Here is a 17457-nt window from a genome sequence, read left to right on the forward strand (position 1 = left end):
GCTCTCCGAGTGAGCAGCAGAGGGCGGGTTTAAAGGGGAAGGCGTTTCTGCCGCTCGTCGGGCTCTCCCTCCCTCCCTCCCCCAGTCACATTTGTTTTTGCCGACAGAAAGAAAAGAAAAGCAGAGCAACAACCAAAAAGCAGCTCGCTAAAGCGCAAGAGCTGCAAAGTACCGTACTTTTCTGCTCCTTGCCCTAACTGCGCGAGAGAGGCGAAGAGCGCCGCGCCCTTTGCCAGCTAGGAGGTGCTGGTCTCTCCCATGCACAGCTTTCAATCTGTAAAATAAATAAAATAATATAATATAATAATAATAATAATAATAATAATAATAATAATAATAATATTTATTACTCTTAGGCACAAGATGGCATGGAAGAGCATGAAGCTCTTAATCTCAGAGTCGTGCGTTCGAGTCCCACATGAGGCAAAAGGTTCCTTCATTGCAGGGGGTTGGACTGGATGACCCCCTCAGGGTCCCTTCCAACTCCACAATTCTCTGAAAACATCACAGTTCGAATATGATGGATTGCAAGCAAAAACAAACAAAAGGCCAAGAGCGGAAACATTGCAAGTGACCATACACTCATGACTGGTACCAGGTCAAACTCGCCACCCTCCCAGCAAGCACAAATTTCATGCAATTCTTCGTCAGTTAAGGATTTAACTGGTGATCACCATGCTTAGGTGAAAAGGTTATATCGCAGCCGCAGCTATGCAAAATAAATTAAATGCTTGGGAAGAGAGAAAAGTGTCCCCCTGACTCTGGAGAAATGTTAATGTGGGCACCAGAGAACAAGGAATATAGGAATTTGCCGTATACAGAGCACAGCATTGGTCCATCTGGCTCAATATTATCTTCACTGACTGGCAGTCGCTCTCCTTGGTTTCGGAGTGAGATATCTCCCAGTCCTACCTACAAATGTCAGGGGTTGAAACTGGGACTTTGTGTCAACACTCAACCACAGAGCTATGGCCAGGAGCTCTCCAAAGTAAGAGCAAAAAGGACCCTGCCCCAATTGATACAACTGTTCGACAGAGGATAATACAAGTCTGCCCCTTGAAGGATTACCAATTCTCCAGCACCCCAATGTCTGCAGCTCCAGATATGGATCTTGGTGATGTTACCATGTTGCCCATTCTGAAGAGTCAACAATAGAACAAACACATGGGTTGAGCCTGGGTGCATGGACCAGCCATGAAAGCGAGGAAGTTAGTGATGTATAGGCTCACAGAAATGGGGAGAAAGTAGGAAAACAGACTTGAGGGTGTGGGGAGTTAGGCAGAAGAGATGCAAATTTCTTCAGAATTGTGATACTTTTAAAATGCATGCTCCCACTTATCTGTTCAGCAAGTTAGCAACACTGCAGCCAGGGGAATCCACTAGCTAGTCTAGCATACCTGCACATTTAGAAGCCATCAAGGGGACAGTTCCCTGAGAATTAACTCCAAAACCTCATCTTGGGGCCATAATCTGACAACTGGCAACCCTACCTGCTAGGGTTGTTCGAAGAATTACAAGATAAGGTAAGAGAAATGCTTCCAAAAACTAATGTATGAATGCTAAATTTTGTATGGATTATTCTGTTTCTGCTAGTGAGTGATGGGTATGATGCAAGGCTCATGGGGACTGGAAATTTAATCTGCCATGATTGCAGATTCACCAGGCACAGAACAGTCTGGAACTTACCGTAAGTCATATGTATAAACGCTAGAAGCCTGCCTTGAAAACAAAAAAAACCCTACAATTGTCTGCACTAAAAACAACATTCTTCAATCCCTTCATATCACCACCACATACAATTTTTCCTCATCTGTTCAATTCAAATTACAAGTTAAAACAAACTCATCTGATTCATGACAAACTTGTGTCTATTTTCTCAATCTCGCTGCCAGGCTTTGGGATCATTCTACTATAAAAAGCATTATCGTTGTGTTGCTTTTTCCACCAGCCAGAGGTTTTTGAACATTAATAGGCCACACACTGTTTCATGACATTTCTCTTTCCAGAGCATGCTGAGTCCAGCTTGCAGCAAAAGGCAAATCACATGACTTGTGCAAAAATTAATACAGGAAGTTAGGCAGCTGTGCTCTCCGCTCCCTCCAACTTCAGCTTTGTCTGCCACCACTTCCAGTCAACAGCCAGAATGTGATAAATTGTGGAGACTACACAGAAATCAGAAAATAAAGCATTCAAGACAGCTCAATACCTTACAATAAGCATTCCCTTCTTTTTTTTGCACTGATTAACATCCAACATCACCTTAGTCATCTAGAACTATGGGTTGGATTCAGTGTACATACAGCATGGAGTAGGCCCTTGATATCGATGGACATGACTAAGTTAGGGTCATCACTTTCAATGGGTCTACTCTTGAGTTAAGCTTAGTTGAATACAACCCTATAATAGCAGCTTTACTGTACATTTTAAGCCAAAGTTTAATTTACAATAGGTTGAATCTAATGGATTCAGTTGTTAAAAATAAACATTTAGCAACTTGTCTAAGCAATATACTTGAACCCACTTGCCTGAGAGTAATAGCTACTGAACATATTGGGACATATGTAAGCATAGGATTGAGTTATTACATAATAATCTATGGTTGAGAATTATTGAGAGCCTAAGTAGTGTAAGCTTTTGGGGCCCATGAGCACATGTGAAACTTTGAAAAGGCAATGTGACTCGCAGTAAAAATTTCTGATCTGACATTCCCATCACTCCATGGCATAAAAGCATCAATTTGTGGGGGAATCCCTTGAAAAAAACCATGTTGTTGTGCCATGACGGTTCTGTAAAGTCCCAAGTTCCTGATATGTTGGTTCAGTCCATGTCATCTGTGTTTTGATGGTGGTTTGAGGAGGAATGCATGTAAAAAAAGAAGAAGCCCATAACGGTTTGCATGCACACACCTTCTGTCAACCTGCACCCCTATCTCTTACTGTTCTGCCCCTCTCTGGTTTCTCTACTCCGCTGATACCAATCTGAATCTCATTCAACCTCACTTTCAAAGATTAACTGCATAGAAAACCAGACTACAGCTTCATTTCATTGCAGAGTGTTTGCACTGCACTAAATCCATCGCCGAAATCGTATTGAGCCATTTAAAATATAGTTCTTGCCAGAGAAGCAATAACGCTTAAGGGTCCTGGCAGGAATTTCAACATTTACAAAATGCCTCCTGAGCTCGCTCATGCAGTATCTCACAGTTGCTCTTTGTACAGAGACAGTATTAGCAGGTAATAATACTCGCACAAGATTTAAGGATTACAAGATTATGCACATGAAGTGCTCTGAACTCTCAAAAACCTTATGCAAATACAAAAGCATAAACCTGAGACACTTTCGTGTTTGCAAACATCAAGGATCAAGCAGGCAGAAGACTGATTAAAAAATAAACAGGGACACTGGTACTATATTTCAGAACAATCTGTCAGTTTCCCAACAATATGAAACAAACACTCAGTGTGTCCCTTTTAGCAGGGTCAGCTTGTAGTAGACGTCAATCACAGCTGGGCTCAGTCATCTAGAGTATAAAACTAGTTTTGAGATGTGATCAAGGCTGTTCTTTGAGAACTTCAGAACTTTCCTGCAGCCTAACAAAAGTAATATTAGAACTGGTGACTGTGGCTAAAGAAGCATTGCATGAGGGGAAGGAAGGCAGCTATTTACTCCTAAGGAAGTCCCATTGAACTCACTTCTAGGTATACAAACCCAGCGTTGTGTTATAAAGGAACACAAAATCAACCATGTTTATCTTTGGACACTTAATGGTTTTTTAAAAATAGGAATTCTACTGATTTCTTCTAACAGTGTATGGCAAACTCCTATGTTCCCATCCTTCACCAATTTTCATCCTCTCTTCAGCCCCCTGAAAAGTTGCTCTGGCAGACTGGGGAGCTCTTTGAAGGTGATGTTAAGGCTGCAGCGGGGAGGGGGGAATCAGCAAAAATCATGTCCTAACTTCCTCCTGTGCAAATATCTGCTAGAATCCCATCTGTGAACAGAAAAAGCTCTTCCATTCATTGAACAACTCTGCATCTATTCCTAGATATTTCCCAAGCAACAGGCAACAGGAACCTTACTCAAAGCAAAAACATCTCCAAAAAAATTTCAGCATTTTTTATATACAAAATATAGAATAATAGAGCTTTAAGTAATGGTTTTACAGATCATTTACCATACATCATGGCTTTGGATGTTTTTGGCTTATCAGCACTAAGCTCCACAAGCAACATTTTATTTCAAATTAATTGTTTGTTAAGATCACACTAATACATCTGAAACATTTATGGCTCCATATGACATATATTACCAGCTGATTTCTTTACCAAAATAAATTTGACTCATTTTATTCCCCCCTCTCTCAGGTCAAGTATGGGAAACGCTAACTTTAAAATGTTAGGTGACGGCTTCTTGCTGCAATAAACATTCTTAGACTTAAATGTGCCATAAACAAAGTTGAACAAGCAGATGATTTTTCTTCTATGAAATCCTTTGGCATGCGTTTTCAATCTTAAGGAAAATGTAGCCACAAGTATTTATCCATAAAATCAAAAGGTGCAAAGGTAAAATAACAACACAACTTTTGTTGCATATACAAATTGTGCACAGATGAAAAGTATACTTGGGACACAGGTATATATTAGTGAGTGCATTCGTGTATTTGTCATCTTTTTAAAAAAGAAATGCATTGCTTTGAAAAATTATAATGTCCCATTACTATTACATGAAAAATTAAAGAAAACCAAATTTGTGATGCAGCAGCCCAAACAGACATCTCTCTCCATATGTGCATAAGAGCTCAAGTAAAAAATACACCAAGATAAATGTGAGTCTGTACTTGGATTATGTGTTGAAGAAACTCCCAGCTTAAAGTGAAATATAAATTTTCTTTAATGTCTCATGGTGGCAAGAGAAAATAAAGGATCCAGGACCACAATTGTTGCAGAGTACATAAAGTAAACCACTTAAAAGACACTATCAAATGCCAGGTAGTGTCACAAGTCAGCTATATCCTTTACACAATCCAAATTCAGCCATATTTCCACTTACCCTTTCCCCAGAATTCTATACAATAAAGTAGTAAACATTCTCTCTTTAATACAGCAAGCCAAATTCAATATTAGTGTCTAAAATTTAGTAATCATGTAGATATAAAAACACATGATCAAGCAAAATACTTTTAATTAGCTGATCATAAATAAATCCACATAAAAGAATTAAATGGATTACAAAGTTGCATCTTTTCTATGTGGATTCAGATTTAATATGCATTAGTCATCTTTATTCTTTAACTGTTAGTGATTTGTCATCAAATCACAAACACTGCAGCACGCTAACCAATTCATAGTCTGTAGTTACATTTTTACAACTTCTTTACAAATGTTAATACTTCTGTACACTATATATATTTCATTTCTACAGTTCATGTATGCTGTATTGAAATTCTACAGTCTTCACAGAGAAAATGGTGAAGTCTTCAAATACGAATTTTCTCTCTTACAAATTCATATAAACAGCATGGAGCACTGCACTTTGGCATCTCTGCTGGAGATAATCTGGCTACCGTAGTAAATATGGGGGGGGGGGGAAGCTCTCCAATTTTAGATTTCATTAAGAAATACTATTCCACATCGCTATGTAAGTTCACCAGCTTGAAACAGAAGCACCATATCGTTGCACTATTGAAAACGCATACAAACCAACTTAAAAACATAGTACTAAAACTGCATCATAGCCATCATTTTTATACTGAAGCAAAACTGTAAAATTCCTTTGGAAATGTGTACTCTGTCCTCTTAGCTGAAAAGCTTTAGATATGGATGCTGAAGAACCCATGTCTGTTTATCATTTCCAGTGTACTTCTTTCACAGCTGACATTTGTATAAGTCCAGAAATGTTTTTTTTATTATTATTATTTCAGTTTCTTCCTTCTCACTTACAAATTTGTTGTTGAATGTGAAGCAAAAATTCATAGTAAGAGAATGCTGCCTCGGTTTTGTCTTCAACTAAATGTTGAAGAAAATCTGCCTTTGCAGGGCTTTCATCTCTGAAACAGAAAAAAAACAACCCACCTTGTATTTGTTTCTTCCAACATTTGTACATGACTTACGGCCCTTTAATTCACAATTCTAAGTGCTCACTGGGAGCACAGGGAACCGACAACAGCAACCGCCACCTAGTCTGGTGCAAAGCTGAATTCCTGGAAGGAATCAGCACAGCCAATACAATATTCCAAGTGTCACCCAGTCAGCTCTCAGTAGTAGAAGTCAGAAGAACCAATTCTTTCATTACAGTCATACCTCGGGTTACATTACAGATGCTTCAGGTTGTGCGTTTTCGGGTTGCGCACCACGCCGAACCCGGAAGTACCAGAATGGGTTACTTCCGGGTTTCGGTGCATGCGCAGAAGCACTAAATCATGCTTTGTGCATGTGCAGAAGCACCGAATCGCGGCCCGTGCATGCACAGACGCGGTGCTGCGGGTTGCGAACGTGCCTCCTGCACGGATCACATTCGCCACCCAAGCGTCCACTATTAGATTATGAGTCAGTAATATTGTAGGTACCTGCCAATCTGGCACTTAATACCAGCCAAATACAGAAGGGACAGCTGGCCAATCATTCTATATGCCCTATATTAAGGGTGTGACCAGACAAGGACAAGAGCACAAAGATGTCTCAGCCCCCATTTCCATAAGCAAACTTCCCTACACCTAGCACTGCCTCATGTTTCTTCACTACCTCATGTTTCTTCCTGTAGCTATTGAAATTGCAAGACTATCACCACCTCTATTTTTTGCTAAACACATGCTGTTCTTGTTAACTCTGAGAAACATGCCTAAATAGGTACCAAGTGTCAAGCCTAGATAAAAAGGCAACCTTACCCATTTCACTCTCATCAGATGGTTTTAGGCCAGGAATGAGGAACCTGCGGCCCTCCAGATTTTGTTGAACTACAACTCTGGAGTAGAGTCCCTAAGGCGGTTGGATGGCACCTTGTATGCCTCCTTCTGGCTACTCCTGCTGCCAAGCTGCTCTGCCTTTCCTTGGGCCACATCAGCGAGGCTGAGAGGGTGTGTGTCTTGTCATCTGGGCAGATCAGGACCTCCATACATACAGCCCTGGCTTGTGCCCCAGAGAGGTTACTTTGGTGCTGCTAAGGCAGCAAAAAACAATGTGGGAAGCAGCAGTTACAAGTTACTGGTCTGTGTAGCTATAGGAGGCGCTGTGATTCTCCAGTGGTTTGACTTCACCCCTGGAAGCGCACTCCATTCACTCTTGAGATAGATGGATGTCAACAACTCCAACCATCCCTGGCTCTTGGCCATGTGGGCTGGGACAGATGGCCCAGCCAAGGAGTTGGAATCCAACAACTTCTGGAGGGTTGCAGGTTCCCTGTCCCTGTTTCACGAACTCTTTCTAGAAAAACCTCTTGATTTCCCCACTCCTGACCCCAGCTGACACTAAGTATCAGTTCTCTATCCTTCTCTAAATCAAAATTATGACATTATTATGCTCTGATTAGTATCTGTGAGCACTTGGCAAGATTCATGTTTTTCTCCAATCAATAGAATATTAGATTGGTATGTGCATTTAAGCGCGCGCGCGCGCACACACACACACACACACACTGGATCAATAGAATCCAGTGGAGATAGATATTATTTTATAACAAGATATAATTAGCACAATATGTCTATTAAGAAGAAACAAAGAGCTGTTGTGTATTAAAATATTATTGCAGTCAAAGATCAATCTGCTAATAAAGTAAGTGAATACTTACTTTATTACTTACTAAAGTTAGTAAGTGGATACTTACTTTATTACTTGAAGTACTGGGCTTAGAGATTTACTTTCCTTAAGCCAGGATATGAAGGACCTGGTTCGCTCTGAAGAAAGAGTATCTAATTCTGGAAGCTGTGTCTAGAAGAATTCAAATATTATTTTATTATCTTTAATTCAATAGCATGATTATGTTAAAGTTCAATTAAACACCAATGATGTGTTGCATAATTCAGAAATTCAAATAACACAAGAACAATTTAATTATTTATTTATTCCATTATCTATTTTTATTCTGTATATTTATTTATATCCTGCCTCTCTCAAGGCAGACTAAAATGCTAATAATACAAAATGAAACTAGATAACTGTTTTGTGAGGAGAACTGGGAGCAGGGAATAAAGTGTATTGCTTATACCTCATGTTTATAAATACTGAATTTGTATAAGAAGATACATACAAGCCACTTTAAGGAACAACGGAAATGTTTACATGGCTTTCCTTCAAGCAATGATGTGCTTCAGAAATAATCTGTTGCTACAAAAAGCTCCTTAAACAAAAAAAAGTGTTATGGCATGATCCACTGCTTATTGTGTAGGACAAAGTTACATAGGTGCAAGGTATGCTCTAAACAGGGGAGTCCCCCAAAGGACAGAGGAAGGAACAGCCAGTGGACTGGCATACCCTGACCACCCCATATCAAACCACAACAAGACTCATGCCTTGAATCAGGGCTGGCCCAAGACATTATGGCGCCTGAGGCAAGCCAGAAAATGATGCCCCCTGGGAATCCAGCTTAAGGTTATCAATTCCAAAAGAAGAATATAGGGGCAGAAGCGAAACAATTCTATGCCCCACAGCTGGTCTATCACAAGAAAGGGGTGCTCAACACCTTGTGGATCACATGACCAGACTGCATTGCGGAAAAGGAAATCTAATCTCGATTTCAACATTAACATAATAATGTGTAGCTCCTTTCAGGTATTATTATTTTCATATAAACATTACAAATAAAATTATTTATAAATAAATATTTTTAAAAAATTAACCCTCACCAGTTTCTGAGGAACAGCTGCATAATTAGGGCATCCGAGGACATCTTTTATGAAGTTATTAGCACAATTTCTTCCAATCCAAAGGTATAATATCTAAAGGTACAATGTTATTAAAGTAAACACATCTGGTTAATGTAACCAAGATTCTCTCAAGAATGAAATTGCTTTTTAAAAATATGCAAACTGCGACAATTTACATAATGAGGATGTGCCTGCAGATAAACATGGCAGTTTCCTTATTAGAAACTAAGTTTATAGCCCCTTTAAAAAATGATAATGCAACATTTTATAAAACCATCTAAAATTACTGTGCAATGAAGGGTGGGATACAAATTAAGTAAGATAGTGACTAAATTGTATGTTGCCCCATCTGTGCAACTTACTGAGCCACAGTCCATAAGGAAAGCGCCTTCCCTTGTCAACTTCTCTGCAGACAGCCGCTGAAGAGGTGGCTGGGGTACAACTCTATCGTTGACATGTATAGCACCCTACAAGGAGGTGGAAATTAAGTTTACATGAAAATGGATATACAATTCAGTAGCACTGCAGCAGTAATTAAACAGGAGCTGGGCACATGCACTCAAAACATAAATCACAATGCAACACAATAAATGAGGAAACTGAAGTTGAGGTTATTGTTCATGTAAAGCAGGGGTATCAAACTCAAATTCATCGGGGGCCGCATCAGCAGTTTGGTCACCCTCAAAGGGCCGGTTGTATCTGTAGGACTATGTGTCCACTCAATATAAAAACAAGTGGAGGTTTCCTGAATGCATGTAAAGTGAAGTTTTCCTGTGTAGAACGGCCGGCGCCGCTAGAGGGCAGACGTTCTCTGGCTTGTAGGCTGCCACGCATGCACTGAAGAGGCGGCTTGCTTGTGTCAAAAAAAAAAAAGCGATAATAAGAGGTGAAGGCTGGCGGCGGCTACACGGGCCACATGACGAGGTCTGGTGGGCCGGATTCGGCCCGCGGGCCTTGTGTTTGACACCCGTGATGTAAAGGAACATCAGAGTTGTCACTAAGTCCAAACAGCTAAGAAGGGTTTAGTAAATTCCAGTCTGTGAACAAGCCTAAGAAAGTATGGTGTCTGGGATAGAATACCAAAACTTTGGGAAAAATTGTAAACGGCCTCCATTAGTTCTGCTAATTGTGAGGAGGCTCTTAATAGAATTCAGATATTAGTGCAGCAGCACTTGAAAGACCCTGGAACTCCCTGCCTATTGATAGCAGGCAGGTACCTTCACTGTATTCCTTTTGGCGCTTGCTGAATACATTTAAAAAAAATAATTTTATTGATTTTCTTTTCTCATAGCAATTATTCAGTATCATCATTTAACATCCATTTTCTACTTTCCCCCCCTCCCTGTTGACTTCCCCCAACTTCCATTTCTGGTTTGTTACATCAAATGTTACATTCTGCGGTATATATTGCTGAATATATTTTTATTTAGACAAACCTACACAGATATTTAGAAAGTCTGTAGGAGTTTTTAACTATTTTAGTCCATTTTGCTACGGTTCTAACCTTTTGTATGGTTTTAAATTACAGCTGTAATTTTTTTAGTGATAATTTTACTGTTTTATATTTTTTTTGTAAACTGCTTTGAAGCTCTTCTAGAGTTTATTAAATAATTAAATAATGATGCTTGCACTGTTAAATAATTTGTCAATGTACTTTAAAGAATATACATCCAGAAAATTAAATATATAGAATACCGAAATATTGTAACTCCTAACATTAACACTATATTAAAGACCACAAAAAGTATTCCTTCTACTTTCCCAATGTACTGAAGCCTAAAAGCTGACAGATTCAGTGCTAGGGAAAACCTCTCGGGAGAGAGCATTCACCACCTACCTAATTTCTAATGACAGAGCCATGGATGATGTGTTACAATTAGGCAAGTTTAACTGGCAGAAAGAGATCCTTCAGGCACCTGGGTCCCAAACCATGAAGGGCTTTAAAGCTAAAAACCAGCATTTAAACTGAGTTGGAAAATGGATCGGGAAAATGGTGCAGCTCTCCAGCAAGATGTTTATATGAATAGCCCCAGTAAGGAAACTAACTGCTATACCGTGAATCAAATTTTCCCAGTTATTTTTAACATAGGTGTCTAATCAGAACATTCCCAGAACCTATGTCCAGAAGCAATAAAAATTGTAACATACCTCATCAGTAAGCTTGTCTATCCTATATAGATTAGGATAGATCATCTTCATCAAGCCAACCAGAGGCTGACTTTTTATTTGGCACATAGCATATACACGATCATCCAAGCGTGTACTTGTACCAGTTCTAAATGCTTTCTATAAAACAAAAAAACAAAGTTATTATTTAACAAAATACTTTCTATTTATCAGAAGAATATTGTAGCTAAATTGGGAGGGACAGGTCTGGGGAGTGGCCAGTAGACTTTTTGATTCCACCACTCCTTGAATGGTAGCTACCACCTCAATCATACCAAAAATATGAAAGGACCCTAAGTTTCAAAAGAGGTCTGTCTGGGGCATGGTGCCTTCTGTTTTAGAAACACACAGCCAGCCTTCCTCTGGGTGTATCGAACTAGTTGTGCAGTGACTAGGTAACTAGATTTTAAAGAAATCAAACAAAACTAGAGCTAAGAGCAACCTTTCAAAATAGTTAATTCCATCCTTTTCTTACAAAGGCCTCTTATGACCAAACAAGTGTTACAGACTATCTATAAGTACGCAGCTTTAAAAACAGACATATGTGCAACTCTCTCAATAGTTACATGTTTGCAAGTTCTTTTAAGCAACCTGGCATCTAGGCTCTTTACACTATACAGTGCCCCCCACAAATTTAAGTTGCACATTAAAAAAAAAAAAAGGTAGAAGGTAGGCTTTTAAACTATGCATTTTCATGTAATTCACCAATGTTTCTGTAACTAAATCAAAGTTTCAAAATTGCCTGATGTCAATAACAATTGCTATTCATATGAAGTACCTGCTTGAAGAGAGCCAAAACATACAGAGGAAACAGCCTGAGGGAATTTGGAGCAATTAAAGCAGATTGCTGGAGATTTGATGCAGTTGACATATATGCAGACAGTGAATCTACCACTGCATTCACTAAGGCATCTCTTGCATCTGACAGACTTGAAGAAACTGATCGATCAACAGCTATGGAAGCGAAGCAGCAGTAAATAATTATGAAAGGAACCGTATTAAGAAAGGGAAACAAACAGCATACCACTCCAGACATTAATACTGGCCAGTACATTCTCATTTCTCTAAACAATCTTGAAAGTACTAAACATCCCAGCAAATCAAGAGTACTACTTTGACAAAACCTTCCGTTTGCACAAAATTTTACAAGACAGGATAAAAAGGGCCCTAGTTTCTGTTACCTGTGTGGATAATGAACTTTGAATTGGGAAATGAGAGTGGGCTAAAAAAAACACCTGATAATTCTGAGGTTTCCCATCCGATAACTTAGTTTTAGATTTTATTGGTTTGTATAAATCATTTAATAAAATAACAGTTTAGCAACTTCTGCTCTCACTAGACCTATTTGCTACACAGAAGAAGGCATTCTTCTTCATCTTAAGGGCTGCATACTTTCATGGACATTTCAGGGGTTGTGTGTCAGTGGAGCCAGACCCACATACACACTCTGACCGCACAAATCCATCACTTTACTCCCCATTGCATTAACATGCTTTTGGGGAGGAAGGAGAAGTATCATAGCATGGGGAAATGAGAGTTAATCCTTCGCTCTCCATGTATCAAGTCCCCAAATCATCCCTGTACTGCTTAGGAGGTTTTATGGGGGGAGGGGGGCATTGGGAATCACAGAGCAAAGGGTTAATCCCCAAGTGCCACATGAGAGGAGAGATCTGAAGGAAGGTGAACTGCAGACCAGATCTAAAGATCTGGCAGCCTGCCGGTTCCCCACACCTACCTTGCAAGCATCCACACTCCATTTCTATCGTTCCAACAGTACTAAACACACAATTTTTTGCTTTCTTCTAATTACAGGTGATAGAGGGACAAAATGACTTTGGGGGAATGGAGAACCCTCTGAATGCTAATTCTCAACTCACCCATATTAGCTAAGAGGCATATAACTGCTTGTACATCTGCTCCAGCATAAACATCTGCCAGTGAAGTCACCACAGGCAAGCAAAGTGTATGCACTCTGATTCTCCGTTCACCTGCATTAGAATAAACAGAACAGAACAATACTTAAGCTTTTCATCCAAAGCTATTGCTAATACCACTTTCACATGTCCCCCCCCCCCTTTTTGGCTAAAACCACCAATCATCTGATTTTGTTCTTTGTGGGTTGTTGTTTCTTAAATTTATGTTGAGAAGAGACATCATAAGTGAAGTTACCTTTGCTGGAAGTATACAAAAGTGCTGTCTGAAAACAAACTAAAGATGTGTCTGACAGACTTTCCTCAATGGACATCTGTACCGCAAATCCAGCATCAGGATTGACATTGGCAAGTGACAGCAAATCAGTAGATCGCACAAAGAAGTTACCATGGAAGGTGTGAATTGAAAGACCTAAAAATTGGTAATGTTTAAGTTAAAATGGCAAGGTTTTGTTTTTTTTAAAAAAGCATAGTTAACAGTTCAACCCTAAGCATAATTAATCAGAAGTCCTGCCAAGTTCAATGGGGCTTATTCCCTAAGTGTGCATGTTTAGGATTGCAGCCCAAGTTTTTAAAAAATTAGATCTATGGCTATTCGTACACTAGTGACAGGAAACCCCAAGTCTAGCACCCTGAGCAAGGCCTCCTTTGGGCCTCCAAATCCCTTCCTGCTGGATCTTCCCAAATCAATTTTGCCAGAGGAAAGGGCAAGAATGGGAAGGAACAAGCCTCTAGCTACCTAATACCACCTCAGTCAAGAACTGAGGGGGGAAAGGCTGAGAGAGGGGGCCAATGCAGCAACCAGTGGCACATTTGTTTCCTCAGAATCCCTCTGGGACCCAACGTAGCATATACTGGGGGCAAGGGCCTAGGCTAGAGTACAATTTATATGCTAGAACAGGGTTGGAAACCTCAGGCGCAGGGGCAAAATGTAGCCCCTCCAGGTGTCTCTACCTTTGTACTCTACACTTTGTAGACCACGCTTCCTCCCCAAACTACACCCATTGAAGGCCTTGCTCTGCACTCTCAACACATTCCTGAACTGTCACCATGCCTCTTGCTTTCCTGGAAGGAGACGTGTGTGCATGTGTAGAAGCCTCTTACTTTTGCATGGTTGGAATATAGGCAACTATGCCAACGTAGGAGTCAGATATGTTGCTCTGCACACTTTTTATCTGGCGTAGTCAACACCAACATGGAGACATGTGGGGGCAACATTCTCTTGTCCCGACAAGAGAATGCAGCCCTTGTGCAGGACCTCCCCCCCCATTAGATACTTATATTCTATTTCCTGTAATTTTGTAGTGGAGAAATTTCATTCATGGATTCATGAAGAGCACACAGGCCTCAAAGTACAGAGAACATTTCTCCTTTTTGTTTTCTACGTTGTTGCTACTACAGTGCTAGAATCACCCTCCCAAAAAGGACTCCTCTGATGAAATGCCCTGCATCATTTTCTACAAGTGTGTGTACCATTTTTGCTCTAGCCACACTTTTTGAATGACATACATTCATGCTTGCTTGGAGTTGCTGAAAGAGGGATGATAGCACCTTTGGTAGAAGGGAAGGAGAAAACACTGTCTCAAACAAATCCTACCATTTTCACCAATATTGGGTACATTTAATAATAAACCAGAATCACACCATACCTTTCGTACATCTTATTCTCATGACTGCTTCAAATCCAATTTTCCGTGTAAGATACCTTTTAAGGTCTTTTTGCAATTTATCTGCTTGAATAGGGTTGTGGGTATGATGGAAAGATGGGTAATAATAGATGCATCCAGCAGAATATTTGGACATGCAAGCTTTCGGCAAGGATGAAAAAAAGAGAAAGTTGTTATTCATTCACTAAAACAGTTGCAATGCAGAGAACAGACCCTGAGCCGATGAAGCTGTTTAAACAATGGCAAGATAAGCATCTAGTGTTTCACTTAGCAATCTTGTAGTTGTATTCTGAAATAACGGTAGTTTCCTGACAGTCTTCAAAGGCATACTTCAAAGTGATTTATACCAGTCTAGTCTAAAAATTACCAGAGGGTAGCTTCTATCACACCAAATATATATGAGAGTTTTTTAAAAAATCTAATTTGAATTTATGGAGCTTCTGGAAAGCCAGTAAAAACAGACAATGAAGGAAATCAGTGTATTTTCTTAGAAGATTGGCAGGCCAGCCAAATAATACATAAAAAGAATGGCATTTGCCAGCTCAGGTGGTAGATAAGCCTCTTAATCTTAGGGCTGTGGGTTCAAGCCCCATGCTGGGTGAAAGATTCCTGCATTGCAGGGGGTTGGACTAGATGATCCTCGTGGTCCCTTTAACTCTATGATTCTATGTTTCATGATTCTAAGCTTTTCAGAAATTACCTTCAAGCAATTTTCCATTTTTAAAAGCAAGGTACATATGTTACATAGTGTCTTTAGAAGCAAAGCCAGGTTACACTTGTATAGTGCCCTAAGTTTAGACTAAGGCAGAGATCCTAAAAATGCTTATTTTGGACTGAATTATAGAAGTGTCACTGAAATAAATAATTTACTACTGCAGCATAGAATCTTAAGGAAGCAACAAGACGAGTGGGGCAAGAAAGAACAAGTGAGCAGACTGCTTTCCTAAGGAGCCAGTATGTTTGCTAAATACATGTTTTAAAAAACAAGTCAACTATGCACTGGTTCACATTGCCGCTTGTTCCCATACAATCACTCCAGAAGTATGCAGGGCCACTAACAGCCTCAGAGCTGCCCAGTGTTTGCACAGTAGTAGAGTTGCATTAATCAGCTCAGCTGGGGTATGGGTGTATGTTGTGCATGCAGCCCATGCAATTTGCATGACTGCAGTGGCCCTGCTACCATTTTCTGCACATTTTCTGAAGAATGATATCAGCTCCCATATAGGGGAATCAACTGGTACAACCTTTACACAAGGCTGACAGGATATGAGCTCTCATGAAATAGAGTGTCATGAACCAACCAACAAGAGTACATAATTTCATGATGGAAATATCTCCATTTTACAGTTCAGTCACTCAGTTAGTACTTTGACATATTCCGAAGTGTGGGTGAAATATTAAAAACCATTAAAAATTTGCATCTCAGCAAATAGTATTTTTGAGCTTTAGAATTTTCCCTGGCAATTTTAACTGAACATAAAAATTTTCTCTCAACACATGCTAATTATGAAGTAGCTCTGCAAGTTAAAAGCTCTTACCAAGAGAAGCCAAATCAGAATATCGTGAGCTTAAAAGGAACAAATCCACAGCTGTTTGCTGTCCTGAACAATCCAGTGCCAACTTTTTATAAAAATCTGTTGCTGGACCAAGATGCTGAACAACCTAGGATACAAAGAAAAAAATAAGGTTGGGAGTACAACACAAACAAGTACATTTTTTTTAAAAAATGCAAATAAAATTCAGACTGCTTGTAATATGTAACATTTGGAAGGCCACAGATTCCCCAGCCAACATGGTCAAGTACCTGTTGCCCAAGCTATACCAATGCAAATCAGATACGCTTATTTTTATACCCCATTCTGTAATCCAAAGATTTTCAGGGTGGCACACAACATGAAAATACAACATTATAAAAACAATTCCCCTCCCCAAAAAAACCAGCCACCACAGAAGCTTGTTAGATCCATAATCACTACAGAGTCCAAAGTACCTTTGCATTTGATCTTTGATTGGGATCTTCCCTGGACTGCAAACGTCCTGTGCCCAATGATGGTAACTGTGTCTGAAACACCGATATGCGCCCGCCCGTTGGAGACATCAATTTAAAGGCAGCTTGAAGGGCTGGGCCTAATGCACTGTGCGTTTCTCTTGTGTTAGTGAACATATTTGGTAGTGCATTTAGCAAGTCTTTAATTAGCTGTAAAATAATTGTTAAAGTGTTAGAAGGAAATATTTTGCATTTTTTTTTCCGGAGTGGCAAGAATGCTGAAGTCCCACCACTAGCCAGTGAAAAATCTTATTTGGCCACCTCTCTGTGGATTCTGGGATTCCCAGCAGGCATTATGCGCACACTCTGAAGCTTAGAGATCTTTGAAATATTAAGTTGTGTATAAATTCATTTCAATAAATCTTTGAAACCACTGGGATCAAACACTTGATCGTTCTAAAAACGAAAGGCAAGATTCTCAGGAAGCTGAAATGATTCTATGCCCAGAGTCACATTATTTCACGTAACTGGAGCCTATAAACATTACCCTTTAATCTAAAACCTCCTTGGTATCATGGACATAAAGGCTATTCAGTTCTTCCCCATTGGCTGTCCTCTTTCCCTACTGTCCACATAGTAGTCATGTGTCTCGCCTTCAAAAAGGGCTGCCGCTATTCAATTTTCACTGGTCATCACCAGTTTCCATCTCAGTCTGACATATCTAGATTGCTTTCCTCTCAGGCTGGCCTCCGTGTTTGTCCTACGTGGAACCTTGATTTTAAAGTCCAGCTCCAAGGACAGCAGAGGCCTTGGCTTGTCTGCTCAGCCTTCTTTTGTTCTTCTGAATCA

At 39.9% G+C, this 17457-nt stretch overlaps 1 protein-coding gene across 2 annotated transcripts in view; it reads right to left on the bottom strand.

Moving 5' to 3' along the window:
* Positions 1 to 4872: 4872 nt before the first annotated feature.
* SEC24B (SEC24 homolog B, COPII coat complex component) overlaps positions 4873 to 17457 on the bottom strand; it is a 36308-nt gene continuing 23723 nt past the window's right edge. For both annotated transcript variants that reach the window (XM_053403833.1, XM_053403832.1), the window contains 11 exons: positions 16612 to 16818; positions 16160 to 16283; positions 14604 to 14762; positions 13193 to 13366; positions 12901 to 13011; positions 11802 to 11977; positions 11006 to 11143; positions 9220 to 9324; positions 8837 to 8929; positions 7819 to 7922; positions 4873 to 6046 (listed from right to left, as the gene is read on the bottom strand). In XM_053403833.1, the coding sequence (XP_053259808.1) occupies positions 5932 to 6046; positions 7819 to 7922; positions 8837 to 8929; positions 9220 to 9324; positions 11006 to 11143; positions 11802 to 11977; positions 12901 to 13011; positions 13193 to 13366; positions 14604 to 14762; positions 16160 to 16283; positions 16612 to 16818 (1506 nt within the window). In that variant the 3' untranslated portion in view covers positions 4873 to 5931. The remainder of the gene's footprint in view (positions 6047 to 7818; positions 7923 to 8836; positions 8930 to 9219; positions 9325 to 11005; positions 11144 to 11801; positions 11978 to 12900; positions 13012 to 13192; positions 13367 to 14603; positions 14763 to 16159; positions 16284 to 16611; positions 16819 to 17457) is intronic.

The sequence above is a fragment of the Podarcis raffonei genome, chromosome 9 (genome assembly GCF_027172205.1).
Source record: "Podarcis raffonei isolate rPodRaf1 chromosome 9, rPodRaf1.pri, whole genome shotgun sequence".
Taxonomy (NCBI): Eukaryota; Metazoa; Chordata; class Lepidosauria; order Squamata; family Lacertidae; genus Podarcis; species Podarcis raffonei.